The 12642-nt window shown below is 37.1% G+C and overlaps 1 protein-coding gene across 4 annotated transcripts in view; it reads right to left on the minus strand.

Moving 5' to 3' along the window:
• Window positions 1-12642, minus strand: part of CNBD1 (cyclic nucleotide binding domain containing 1) — a 467325-nt gene that overhangs the window by 213341 nt on the left and 241342 nt on the right. For all 4 annotated transcript variants that reach the window (XM_020915691.2, XM_020915698.2, XM_020915693.2 and 1 more), the window contains one exon: window positions 1020-1198. In XM_020915691.2, the coding sequence (XP_020771350.2) occupies window positions 1020-1198 (179 nt within the window). The remainder of the gene's footprint in view (window positions 1-1019; window positions 1199-12642) is intronic.

Consider the following 12642-nt stretch of genomic DNA (forward strand, 5'->3'; position numbering starts at 1 on the left):
AGCTTAAGCTCCAATATTCTTCACCACCTGATGTGAAGAGTCGACTCATTGGGAAAGACCTTGATGCTGGGAAAGACTGAAGGCAAAAGGAGAAGAGGGCAGCTGAAGATGAGATGGTTGGATAACATCACCAATTCAATGGACATGAACTTGGGCAAACTCTGGGAGATAGTGAGGGATGGGGAGGCCTGTTGTGCTGCAGTCTATGATGTTGCAACAAGTGGGACATGACTTAATGACTGAAAAAAACCAGTTCATATTTTATCCATGTCTGTCTTTATTGTCTTTATCCATGCCTATCCTTATTGAATCTGAGAATATTCTAGGTCTTTTGACTTCAATCCATAGTGCTAAATCATTTGATTTTAATTAGTTTCTTTGGCTATTTACTCCTCTGAGTATCTTGATCACCCTGCATTCAAAACTGGTTTTTATAGCCGCAATTCTAGTTGAACCAGTGGAGACCCTCATGTGGGGTATTCAGGTATCCAGAAAGATATTAACCTTTATTTGAGCCAGTTGATGGTCTTCAAACATTGCATATAAAAAAAGTGTTTTCTTCAATTGAGACTTTCTGATTTTAATAGAATCAACACTTTGATTACCTTAGCATTGCTCTTGAGATAGACAGCAAAAGCACACACTCTTAATTTTATTTAAAAGGGCCTTCATGTTCTGTCCTCTGTGTTCCCTTTCTTAAATCACTCCCTCCCTCTCTCTTATCTCAAAATGGCCCTCCTTCTTCATTTAGCAATCCAATTACAATGGCTTTGTCTCAATAATCAAATGCACCACAAAACACCAGTCAGTGGGCAGTATGTTGTGGAATGCATCCCTCATTATTTTTTTAAAACATATATCCAGTTGTGATGACAGTATAACTTTTATTTTTAAAATCTATATTAGCTTTAATATTTCAGGTAACACTGGATATATGTAAATTCAAATATCTGGAAGAGATAAAGTTTATAACAATGATACATCGTTGCTTATTGAAGAAGTAAATACTTATTTCTTACCGTGGGACCAACCCCAGTCAGTAGAGGGTTTCTGAAGTCTTCACTGAAAACAAAACTGTGAAAACTCTGAGGTATGAAAGAGGTTGTAGACTCATGTTCTTCAATCATATTTTTATATATTTGTGTTTGAGGTCGGGCTAGGCCTTTCAGTATTATATAAAATCCATCATTTCCAATCACTGAAAAAAAAAACAAAACCAAACAAGATATACTATAGACCTTATTTTAAAGGTGCTTTGATGTACAAGTATCTACAATACATATTACAATTGCTTCCGTTTTAGCAGATTTCTTTTTATTTATTCATTGACAGTGACTTTAATGTAGCACTTAGGCATCACAAAAATTTAGACAAATAACAAAAATAACAAAGATATCTACACTTAGAGTACTATTTGCTGACAGCTATTTAGAGTAATCAGTCCCCTTATGGAACTGATAAATTCTAGGAAAGAATCATGGTGACATATCAAGATTAATAGATTTAAGAAAAAATAAGGAGAAAAGTGCCAGAAAAGCCCTTGAACCTTTTAAAATGTTTCTGTCCCCTTCAAAAACGCCATTCTTTTTGTGTTATATAAGTAGCTTTATGTCTTTATCTTTGCTCTAGGCAGGATGATGATCACTCATAGAACTGAGTAAGAGTATACTATGAAAAGAGAAATGGACCATTACTAGGAAAAAGTTCTGATATTTTTTTCAGTATTTCTTCTATTCCATTTTGTAACCCTCCACAATCCATCACCCAACCCCACTTCCTAAAGTTCAAATATATGCCTGAAGGTCTGGAAGACTCATTCACTTGTGAAGGTTTTGAATGAAGCACAAATCAGTTTTACTTTTTCTGAAGCCCATCACTTTGGAGAAGCAGATCATGGGAACTGGATGATGTTGCTCCTTTTCTTTGTCATTTGCATTACATTGCTCCAAAGGAGTAAATTATTCAAGTGTGGTGCTTTTCTTACCATTTCTTTATTAACTTGTAAATAAAAACTTTACAAGTTGATTTTAATGGATACCTGCATTTCTTTCTTTTTATGCCCTGTGACATGTCACGTGCTTGCCTTCTCTGCCTTTGTCTAAACTGAGTCCTTAATGGGGGGCTCTTTTGTACACCACCTGTACATCAGTTCAGTTCACTTCAGTTCAGTCACTCAGTCGTGTCCAACTCTTTGTGACCCCATGAACTGCAGCATGCTAGGCCTCCCTGTCCATCACCAACTCCTGAAGTGCACCCAAACCCATGTCCATCGAGTCGATGATGCCATCCAGCCATCTCATCCTCTGTCGTCCCCTTCTCCTCCTGCCCCTAGTCTTTCCCAGCATTGGGGTCTTTTCCAATGAGTCAGCTCTTTGCATCAGGTGGCCAAAGTATTGGAGTTTCAACTTCAACATCAGTCTTTCCAATGAACACCCAGGACTGATCTCCTTTAGGATGGACTGGTTGGATCTCCTTGCAGTCCAAGGGACTCTCAAGAGTCTTCTCCAACACCACAGTTCAAAAGCATCAATTCTTCTGCACTCAGCTTTCTTTATAGTCCAACTCTCACATCCATACATGACTACTGGAAAAACCATAGCCTTGACTAGACAGACCTTTGTTGACAAAGTAATGTCTCTGCTTTTTAATGCGTTGTCTAGGTTGGTCATAACTTTCCTTCCAAGGAGTAAGCATCTTTTGATTTCATGGCTACAATCACCATTTGCAGTGATTTTGGAGCCCAAAAAAATAAAGTCAGCCACTGTTTCCATTGTTTCCCCATCTATTTGCCATGAAGTGATGGGACCAGATATCATGATCTTAGTTTTCTAAATGTTGAGCTTGAAGCCATCTTTACATGGTGACTATAAAATAGTGATTTTTCTTTTTGTCTTCACTAAAGCAAACATTGTGTTTCTTTCGATGCCTAAGCTTAAAATAGATACTTCCTAGATAGCTCAATATCATTTCTTATTAAACATCTAATCTGTATGGCAAAGGCACTGCAGAAATATTGCTTTAAAAAAATGCTTATGTTTTATTTTTGGCTCTGCTGAGTCTTTATTGTGGCCCATAGGTTCAACATTCAGAAAACTAAGATCATGGCATCTGGTCCCATCACCTCATGGGAAATAGAAACAATGAAAACAGTGACAGACTTGATTTTTGGGGGGCTCCAAAATCACTGCAGATGGTGACTGCAGTCATGAAATTAAAAGATGCTTGCTCCTTGGAAGAAAAGTTATGACCAACCTAGACAGCATATTAAAAAGCAGAGACATTGCTTTGCCAACAAAGGTCCGTCTAGTCAAGGCTATGGTTTTTCCAGTGGTCATGTATGGATGTGAGAGTTGGACTATAAAGAAAGCTGAGTGCAGAAGAATTGATGCTTTTGAACTGTGGTGTTGGAGAAGACTCGAGAGTCCCTTGGACTGCAAGGAGATCCAACCAGTCCATCCTAAAGGAGATCAGTGCTGAGTGTTCATTGGAAGGACTGATGTTGAAACTGAAAACTCCAGTACTTTGGCCACCTCATGTGAAGAACTGACTCATTTGAAAAGACCCTGATGCTGGGAAAGATTGAAGGCAGGAGGAGAAGGGAACAACAGAGGATGAGATGGCTGGATGGCATCACCGACTCAGTGGACATGAGTTTGAGTAAACCCTGGGAGTTGGTGATGGACAGGGAGACCTGGCGTGCTGTCGCAAAGAGTCAGACATGACTGAGTGACTGAAGTGAACTGAGCAGGTTCTTTGTTTCGATGAATTCTCGTGTTGTAGAACACGGGCACTGTGGTGTGTGGGCTTCAGCAGTTGTGGCGTAAGGGTTTCAGTGTTTGCATTAGGTAAGCTTTGCTGTCTTGTGGCTTCCTGAAGCAGGGTTCAAACCCATGTCCCCTGCATTTGCAGGCAGATTCGTAACCAGTGAACCACCAGGGACGTCTGAAACATTGGTTTTTAATAGCTCTCATGTGGGCTGTATAAGAATAAACACCTTGCATTTCCCAGAGATGCTTAACTGTGTGGTCGCATGATCACTCTGATTAATGAAACTGAGAGGATTTTTGCTTTCCAAATATGCACATCATCCCTTTTTCCATGCTAGAATGGGTGTAGGATATCTGAGCTGAGGAAAATGCAAGGAGAATCTCAGAGGCCTCACCTCATGCCTTTAAACTACTGTCCTGTGACTTCTCATTATGCACATAAATAAAAATAAACCTGAAAAATGTTATAAACTAATGTCCTCTAGTTCTTTGTTACTCACAGCTGAACACAATTTCTGTGTGAATATTGTTGGAATTTCACTGAACTCTATTCATAAAACATGTTCACCTTACTGATGAATGTCATTTTTCAGTTCCTCTGGAGGAAATTTTCCTTTTCCTTTAGCCTTGGCCCAGTGACAGTGAATCTAACTAAATAAATTCTGCCTGCAATGCATTAATTTTTATATTTACATTTAAAAAACTATCTATGACATTAAGGATGCCTTAAGAGTTTAAGTAATCTAAGGAATTTGGTTGTGTCTTACTCTCTGTGAGCCCATGGGCTGCAGCCCACCAGGCTCCTCTGCCCTGGGCAAAGAATATTGTAGTGGGGTGCCATTTCCTCCTCCAGGCAGGGGGTCTTCCTGACTCAGGGATCAAACTCAGGTCTCCCGCATTACAGGAAGATTCTTTACCATCTGAGCCACCAAGGAAGACCAGCTAAGGAGTTTAAGTAATATAGGGTTTTGTGATCCATGGAAAATATTTTTGGTCAGAACATATCGCATTAGTACCCAAATTATACTTATTTTAAAAAACAGTCAAATAAAGCCATTCTGGAAGCTGTAACTCCATTTATGTAAAAGATGATGGCTGTATTTGAAATGGCAAAGAGGGGCTCTATTTTAAAAGAAAATGTTTTATTAGTATTAGGTAGATATGATTTTCTCTTTTTATTGAGGTATAGCTGATGTGCAATATTATGTAAGTTTCAGATATACAACCTAGTGACTGATTTTTTAAAGGTTATATTCCATTTCTATTTACTATAAAACATGGTTATATTCCAGGAGAAGAAAATGGCACCCTACTCCAGCCCTCTTGCCTGGAAAATCCCATGGATGGAGAAGCCTGGCAGGCCATGGTCCATGGAGTCGCAGAGAGTCGGACACGACCGAACTGACAGAGCATGTGTGGTTAGAGTCCATGTATTGTACTGACTATAAATCCTGGTAGCTTATTTATTTTATACAAGGTAGTTTGTACTTCTTAATCCCCTACCCCATCTTATCTTACCCCTCGCTTCTTTTTAATCTCCACTAGTAGCCACCAGTTTGTTCTCTATGCATGTGAGCCTGTTTCTTTTTGTTAGAGTCCCTAGTTTGTTTTATTTTTTTAGATTTCACATATAGGTGATATCATATAATTGTCTTTCCAACTCTGACTTATTTCACTCAACATAATAACCTCTAAGTTTATCCATGTTGCTACAAATGGAAAAATATTATTTTTATGACTGAATAGTTATTCCATCTTCTTTATTCATTTATCTGTAGATGGACATTTGTGTTTCTTCCATATTTTGGCAGTTGTAAATAACGTTGCTATGAATACTGGGTGCATGTTCAAATTAGTGTTTTCAAATGAGTGTTTTTGGTGTTTTTCTTTTTGGAAGAAAACCCAAAAATGGGACTGCTGGGTCTTATACTAGTATTTTGAGAACCTTCCATACTGTTTTCCACAGTGACTGCACCATTGTGGATCCTTGCTAACAGCTTATAAAGGTTTCCTTTTCTCCATATCCTTGCCAACATTTGTTATTTCTGGTCTTTTTGATGATAGCCATTCTAACAGGTGTAACATAATATCCCACTTTGGTTTTAATTTGCATTCCCTGACAGTGAGATTGCTGGTTTTAGAAAAGGCAGAAGAACCAGAGATCAAATTGCCAACATCTGCTGGATCATCAAAAAAGTAAGAGAGTTCCTAAAAAAACATCTATTTCTGCTTTATTGATTATGACAAAGCCTTTGACTCTGTGGATCATAATAAACTGTGGAAAATTCTTAAAGAGATGGGAATACCAGACCATCTGACTTGTCTCTTAAGAAACCTTGTATGCAGGTCAGGAAGCAACAGAACTGGACATGGAACAACAGACTGGTTCCAAATAGGAAAAGGAGTACATCAAGGCTGTATATTGTAACCCTGCCTGTTTAATGTATATGCGGATTACATCATAAGAAACGCTGGGCTGGAGGAAGCACAAGCTGGAATCAAGATTGCTGGGAGAAACATCAATAACCTCATATATGCAGATGACACCACCCTTATGGCAGAAAGTGAAGAGGAACTAAAAAGCTTCTTAATAAAAGTGAAGGAGGAGAGTGAAAAAGTTGGCTTAATGCTCAACATTCAGAAAACAAAGATCATGGCATCTGCTCCCATCACTTCATGGGAAATAGATGGGCAAACAGTGGAAACAGTGTCAGACTTTATTTTGGGGGGCTCCAAAATCACTGCAGATGGTGACTGCAGCCATGAAATTAAAAGACGCTTACTCCTTGGAAGAAAAGTTATGACCAACCCAGATAGCATATTTAAAAGCAGAGACACTGCTTTGCCAACAAAGGTCCGTCTCGTCAAGGCTATGGTTTTTGAGTAGTCATGTGTGGATGTGAGAGTTGGACTGTGAAGACAGCTGAGCACCGAAGAACTGTTGCTTTTGAACTGTGATGTTGGAAAAGACTCTTGAGAGTCCCTTGGACTGCAAGGAGATCCAACCAGTTCATCCTAAAGGAGATCAGTGGTGTGGGTGTTCATTGGAAGGACTGGATGTTGAGGCTGAAACTCCAATACTTTGGCCACCTCATGCAAAGAACTGACTCATTGGAAAAGATCCTGATGTTGGGAAGGATTGGGGGTGGGAGGAGGGGATGACAGAGGATAAGATGGTTGGATGGCATCACTGACTCAATAGACATGGGTTTGGGTGCACTCCAGGAGTTGGTGATGGACAGGGAGGCCTGGCATGCTGCTATTCATGGGGTTACAAGGAGACAGATACGACTGAGAGACTGAACTGAATTGACAGTGAGATTGAGCATCTTTTCCTGTGCCTGTTGACCATTTGTATGTATTCTTTGAAAAATATCTATTCAGCTCATTTTTAACCAAGTTGATTGTGTTTTCAATGTTGAGCTGTATGAGTTGTTTAAATATTTTGTATATTAACTCCATTTATATAGAAGTCACATTACTTGCAAAATTTTTTTCCCATTAAGTAAGTTGTCTTTTTGTCAATGGCTTCCTCTTCTGTGCAAAAGCTTTTAAATTTAATTTAGGTTCCATTTGTTTATATTTACTTTATTTCCTCTGCTTTAGGAAGCACACTGAAAAAATATTGCTACAATTTATATCAAAGACTGTTTGGCTTATGTGTTCTCTTTTAGGAGTTTAATGGCTTCCAGTCTTACCTTTAGGTCTTTAGGTAGATACCATTTTAAATGATTTACTAAGTACTAATAATTTTTTCTTTTCAAAATAAGATACTGTAGATGGATCAAGTACTGGTTTAGGGGGTCTGGATTCAGTCCCATTTTTGCATCCATTATGTATTCTTGGGAGAATCATATACCACTCATTTTCCAATTCAGAAATTGTCATGCTAAGTCAAATTATCTACATATATTATATTTTTTAATTTTTCCAATATTCAGAAAAATAATATATTTTATGTTGCTGAAATTACTATTCAAGTTTAAATAAATTAGAATTTCAAAACTATATAAATAACCAAATTTTACCAATAAAAAGGTTACTTTAAAGAATTTTGGATAGCTTTAATAAACTTTTAGAAATATAGATGAAAAAGACTTACCTAATTACAATATTTAAATTAGTCAACAATACTTAAAGTCCCATATTAAATTTCCAGAAACTTTTTTCAATGTTTATCTGCATTTCAAGGTTCCAGTTTCATTTCTACCTTCCTCTCACCCAAGAGGATCCCCAGGCAGTATTGTGGTAGAGATCCACCTGCCAAGGCAGGAGACATGAGAGACGCAGGTTTGATCCCGGGGTTGGGCAGATCCCCTGGAGAAGGAAATGGCAACCCACTACAGTATTCTCGCCTGGAAAATTCCATGGACAGAGGAACCTGGTTCTCAAAAGAGTCGGATATAACTAAGCATACATGCACACCCTATCCAAGAGACATTTGTGAGGTTTTGAGAAAATTAATGCAACTTTCAAGGATGAATCTTTATGACCCATGGAGAACACCTTAGTTGCAGTGAAAGCACATGTACACTTTAGAATCGATATACATTCTTCAAGGCCACACTTGCCTTTAAGAGAGCCATAGTCTTTACAGTAAGGTTAAATATTTTATTACTTCTATTGTAAGAGCATATTGTTCAAATTATGGTTAATTTATATATGGGAAAGGTGCCCATTAAATTTTTCATGAGATGTAACTACTATGTTTTTATATGCTATGTGAAATTTAAGCCACTACAGAAAATAAAGTCTATGCACGCTAAGATATGTTTAAGGTTTAGTAATCTAAACATATTTTTCAGCATTAAAAATAAATACAATATTTTACAATGAGGAGCTATGGAGTTTTTGAGATATAACCTCATAGAAAGTAAGACTAAAAGAGAATAAATGAAAAGAAATAGCAGAGAAATAACATTAAGACCTAGTGGACTTCAGGCAAAGAAAAGAGCAAAATTGACATATATAGAGAGAGAGACAAAAATCCCTATATCAATAATTTCATAGGAATGTTGCAATGTTAATTTAAAGGTAGATATTAATAAAACTTTTATCTATGATCCAATTTCATATTAGCTATTACATTGGATTCTCTTCTAAGCTAATTTTCTTAGCTTTCTGGACTTTAGTTTGCCAGTCTTAAATGCCCTCTGCCCAGGCCATAAAACGAGATCCAGTGGGAAAATCATGGGATCAACTAAATTAAGTAAACTATATTTATATAGCATATAGAGTTTACCATATGTACTATATATATATATATATATATATATATATAAAGTATTTTATAGTAGCATAAATAATCTTTATATATAATGATCTTAATATAGTAATCATGTTTTTAGTACCATTTTCACTTAAACTAGAAATATGTATGTGTATTACTCAGTACTTGAAATCAAGAAATTGCTGCTCTTGTTAATATTTTATTGTTTAAGAAAACAATTCACGAGAGGCTAAGTGAGTAGCTCTAAGCTTAGGAAGCTGCCTTAAATGATGAAACTCCAAAATATCCTATGACCAGAAAAGAGACCAGAAGGTGCAAACAGCTGTGCAGAATTACAAGAAAGAAAGCAAAGCCTTAGCGGCAGATTGAAAGTCAGCAGCCTGGTGACGAGAGGTTACTGGGGGAATACTTTAAATAACAGCAGAGGGAGGGAAGTGCACACGTGAATAAAGAAAAGGGAAAAAGAAAGACACCTGCTTGGACCTGTTTTGTTTGTTTGTTTTTTTTAGAGTTGGATAAACAAAGAGATTTACAAAGGTCACATATTTAATGAGTTGACTGCTTTGATAGTGAAATACAAGTGAGTTGCCAGAATTAGATGTCTTAAAAACTCAAGAGAAGGGTTGTAACACACGTAGGTGTAAAGACAGATAGTAAAAATGTTTGATGTGTTTAAAAATATGCACTATTGAAATGAATTGCAAAGTCTTATTTAACATAAATCTTCACATTTGAAAGTTGGTCTTTGTTAAGGAATGAAAGTTCATATTTTATCAGTTTATCACACAAGTCATTACAATACCTGGAGAATACAGTATTTGCTTCTAATTTTAGTTTTAAAAGCTTTCAGAAAAAACTAATAACTACTTACAAACACTAGCACAGAAATATACATTCATTGTGGAGAATTCAACACAAAATATATGTAGAATGAAAGAGTTAACTCTTCCTTTTCACTGGACTTCGATTCCTTTCCTCTCCCTACATAAAGGTAATATGTTTTTAAATGTTTGCAGTATCTTTCTGAATCTACTTCTATGTAGTTTTTACTGTGTATTTTACGTGAATATATATATATACACATACAATTTTAAGTTTTATACAATGGTTTCATACTATTTATATAGTTTGGCATTTGTTCTGTTTTTATTTATTGTCCTTCATAAATTCTAAGTCAGTGTATATAATCTACCTCATTCTTTTTAATCTCTGCCTAGACTTCCATAGAATAAATGTATCAAAATATATTCTATCTTCTATTAAAGGATATTTAGGTATCTTCCATATTTTTTTACCATAACAAGTAAGATTTTAGAGATTTATGATAGAACAAATTAAATTTTAATTATTACCCTCAAGCTAATGGCAAAACAACATTGAACGTTTCTTCTTTTTTTCCCTTTCAAAATCATTTATCCTCTGCAAATTCCTACAATTTAACTTTCATTGTCTGATGTCAGATCCAAAGAAACTAACTATAGGACTGTAGGAGGAAAGCTTTCAAAATATGTAAATCTTTTCAATAGGCAGACATGCTACAAAATTCCAGTTTCGTTTTAAATATTACGATCCTGATGGACCATTTTATTAATAGAGTGGCATAGTGGACAGAGAATAAATTTAGCATTAAGGCTAAATTTTATTTGAAAGTAGTTCTAATCAGGAATACTATGCATGATATTTTGTGCCTTAGGGTCCTTGTCTGAGGAGAATAATAACAATATCACTTTCATTTGATACTGGGGGGAATAAACAAGGCATATTCATTACCCAAAGGATGAATTAAATAAATTTAGTGTCTCTTCTCTAACTGTCGCTGTTCAGTTGCTAAGTGGTGTCCAACTCTTTGCCACCCCAAGACTGCATTACCCCAGCCTTCCCGTTCATCACCATCTCCCGGAGTTTGCTCAAACTCATTTCCATTGAGTCAGTGATGATATCCAGTGATCTCATCCTCTGTCCCTCCCTTCTCCTGTCCTCAATCTTTCCCAGTCTCAGGGTGTTTTCCAATGACTTGGCTCTTTGCATCAAGTGGCCTAAATATTGGAGCTTCAGCTTCAGCATCAGTCTCTTCAATGGATATTCAGGGTTCATTTCTTTCAGGATTGATGGGTTTGAACTTCTTGCTGTCCAAGGGCCTTGCAAGCATCTTCTCCAGCAATACAGTTGAAAGCATCAATTCTTTTTTCACCCACCCTTCTGTAAGGGCCAACACTCTCATCTGCACATGACTATTGGAAAAACAATAGCTTTAACCATGCAGACTTTTGTCAACAAATTGATGTCTCTGCTTTTTAATATGCAGTCTAGGTTTGTCAGAGCTTTTCTTCCAAGGAGCCAGCATCTTTTAATTGCAGCTGGTGGCTGCAATCACCATCTGCAGTGATTTTGGGGTCCAAGAATATAAAATATGCACTGCTTCCATTTTTTCCCCATCTATTAGCCATGAAATGATGGAACCAGATGCCATGATCTTAGGTTTTTGAATGTTTAGTTTTAAGCCAGCTTTTGCACTTTCCTCTTTCACATTCATCAAGAGGCTCTTTAGTTCCTCTTCACTTTCTGTCATTAGAATAGTATCATCTGCATATCTGAGATTATTGATATTTCTCCTGGAAATCTTGATTGCAGTTTTTGATTCATTCAGCCCAACATTTCACATGATGCACTCTACATATAAGTAAAGTAAGCAGGGTGACAAAATACAGCCTTGACATATTCCTTTCCCAATTTGGAACCAGTCCATTGTTCCATGTCTGGTTCTAACTGTTGCATCTCGACCTGCATACAGGTTTCTCAGGAGGCAGGTAAGATGGTCTGAGATTTCCATCTCTTGAAGAATTTTCCACAGTTTGTTATGATCCACGCAGTCAAAGGCTGTACTGTGTCAATGAAGCAGCAGTAAATGTTTCCCCGGATTTTTTTTTTTTTTTTTATGTTGGCAATTTGGTTTCTGATTCCTCTGCCTTTCTAAATCCAGCTTGAATGTCTGGAAGTTCTCGGTTCATGTACGGTTGAAGCCTAGCTTGAAGGATTTTGAGCATTACTTTGCTAGTGTGCAAAGTGAGCACAATTGTGTGGTAGTTTGAACATTCTTTGGCATTGCCTTCCTTTAGGATTGGAATGGAAACTGACCTTTTCCAGTCCTGTGGCCACTGCTGATTTCCAAATGTTCTGGCATATTGAGTGCAGCAACACCATTTTTAACAGTATCATCTTTTAGGATTTGAAATAGCTCAGCTGGAATTCCATCATCTCCACTAGCTTTGTTCAGAGTGGTGCTTCCTAAGGCCCACTTGACTTCACACTCCAGGTGTCTGGCTCTAGGTGAGTGATCACACCGCCATGGATATCCACGCCATCAAGACCTTTTCCCTACAATTCTTCCATGTATTTTTGCCACCTCTTCTTAATTTCATCTGTTTCTGTTAGGTTCTTGCCATTTCTACCCTTTTGAGGAAGAGAACATTTGTGTGTGTGTGTGTGTGTGTGTGTGTGTGTGTGTGTGTGTGTGTGTGTTAGTTCTAAAAGTTCTTGTAGGTCTTCAGAGACTTCTGCATGAGTGGTTGGGGCATAGATTTGGATTACTGTGATATAGAATGCTTACCTTGGAAACAAACCGAGATCATTCTGTCACTTTTGAGA

This window comes from Odocoileus virginianus, chromosome 15 (assembly GCF_023699985.2).
Source record: "Odocoileus virginianus isolate 20LAN1187 ecotype Illinois chromosome 15, Ovbor_1.2, whole genome shotgun sequence".
NCBI classification, from domain to species: Eukaryota; Metazoa; Chordata; class Mammalia; order Artiodactyla; family Cervidae; genus Odocoileus; species Odocoileus virginianus.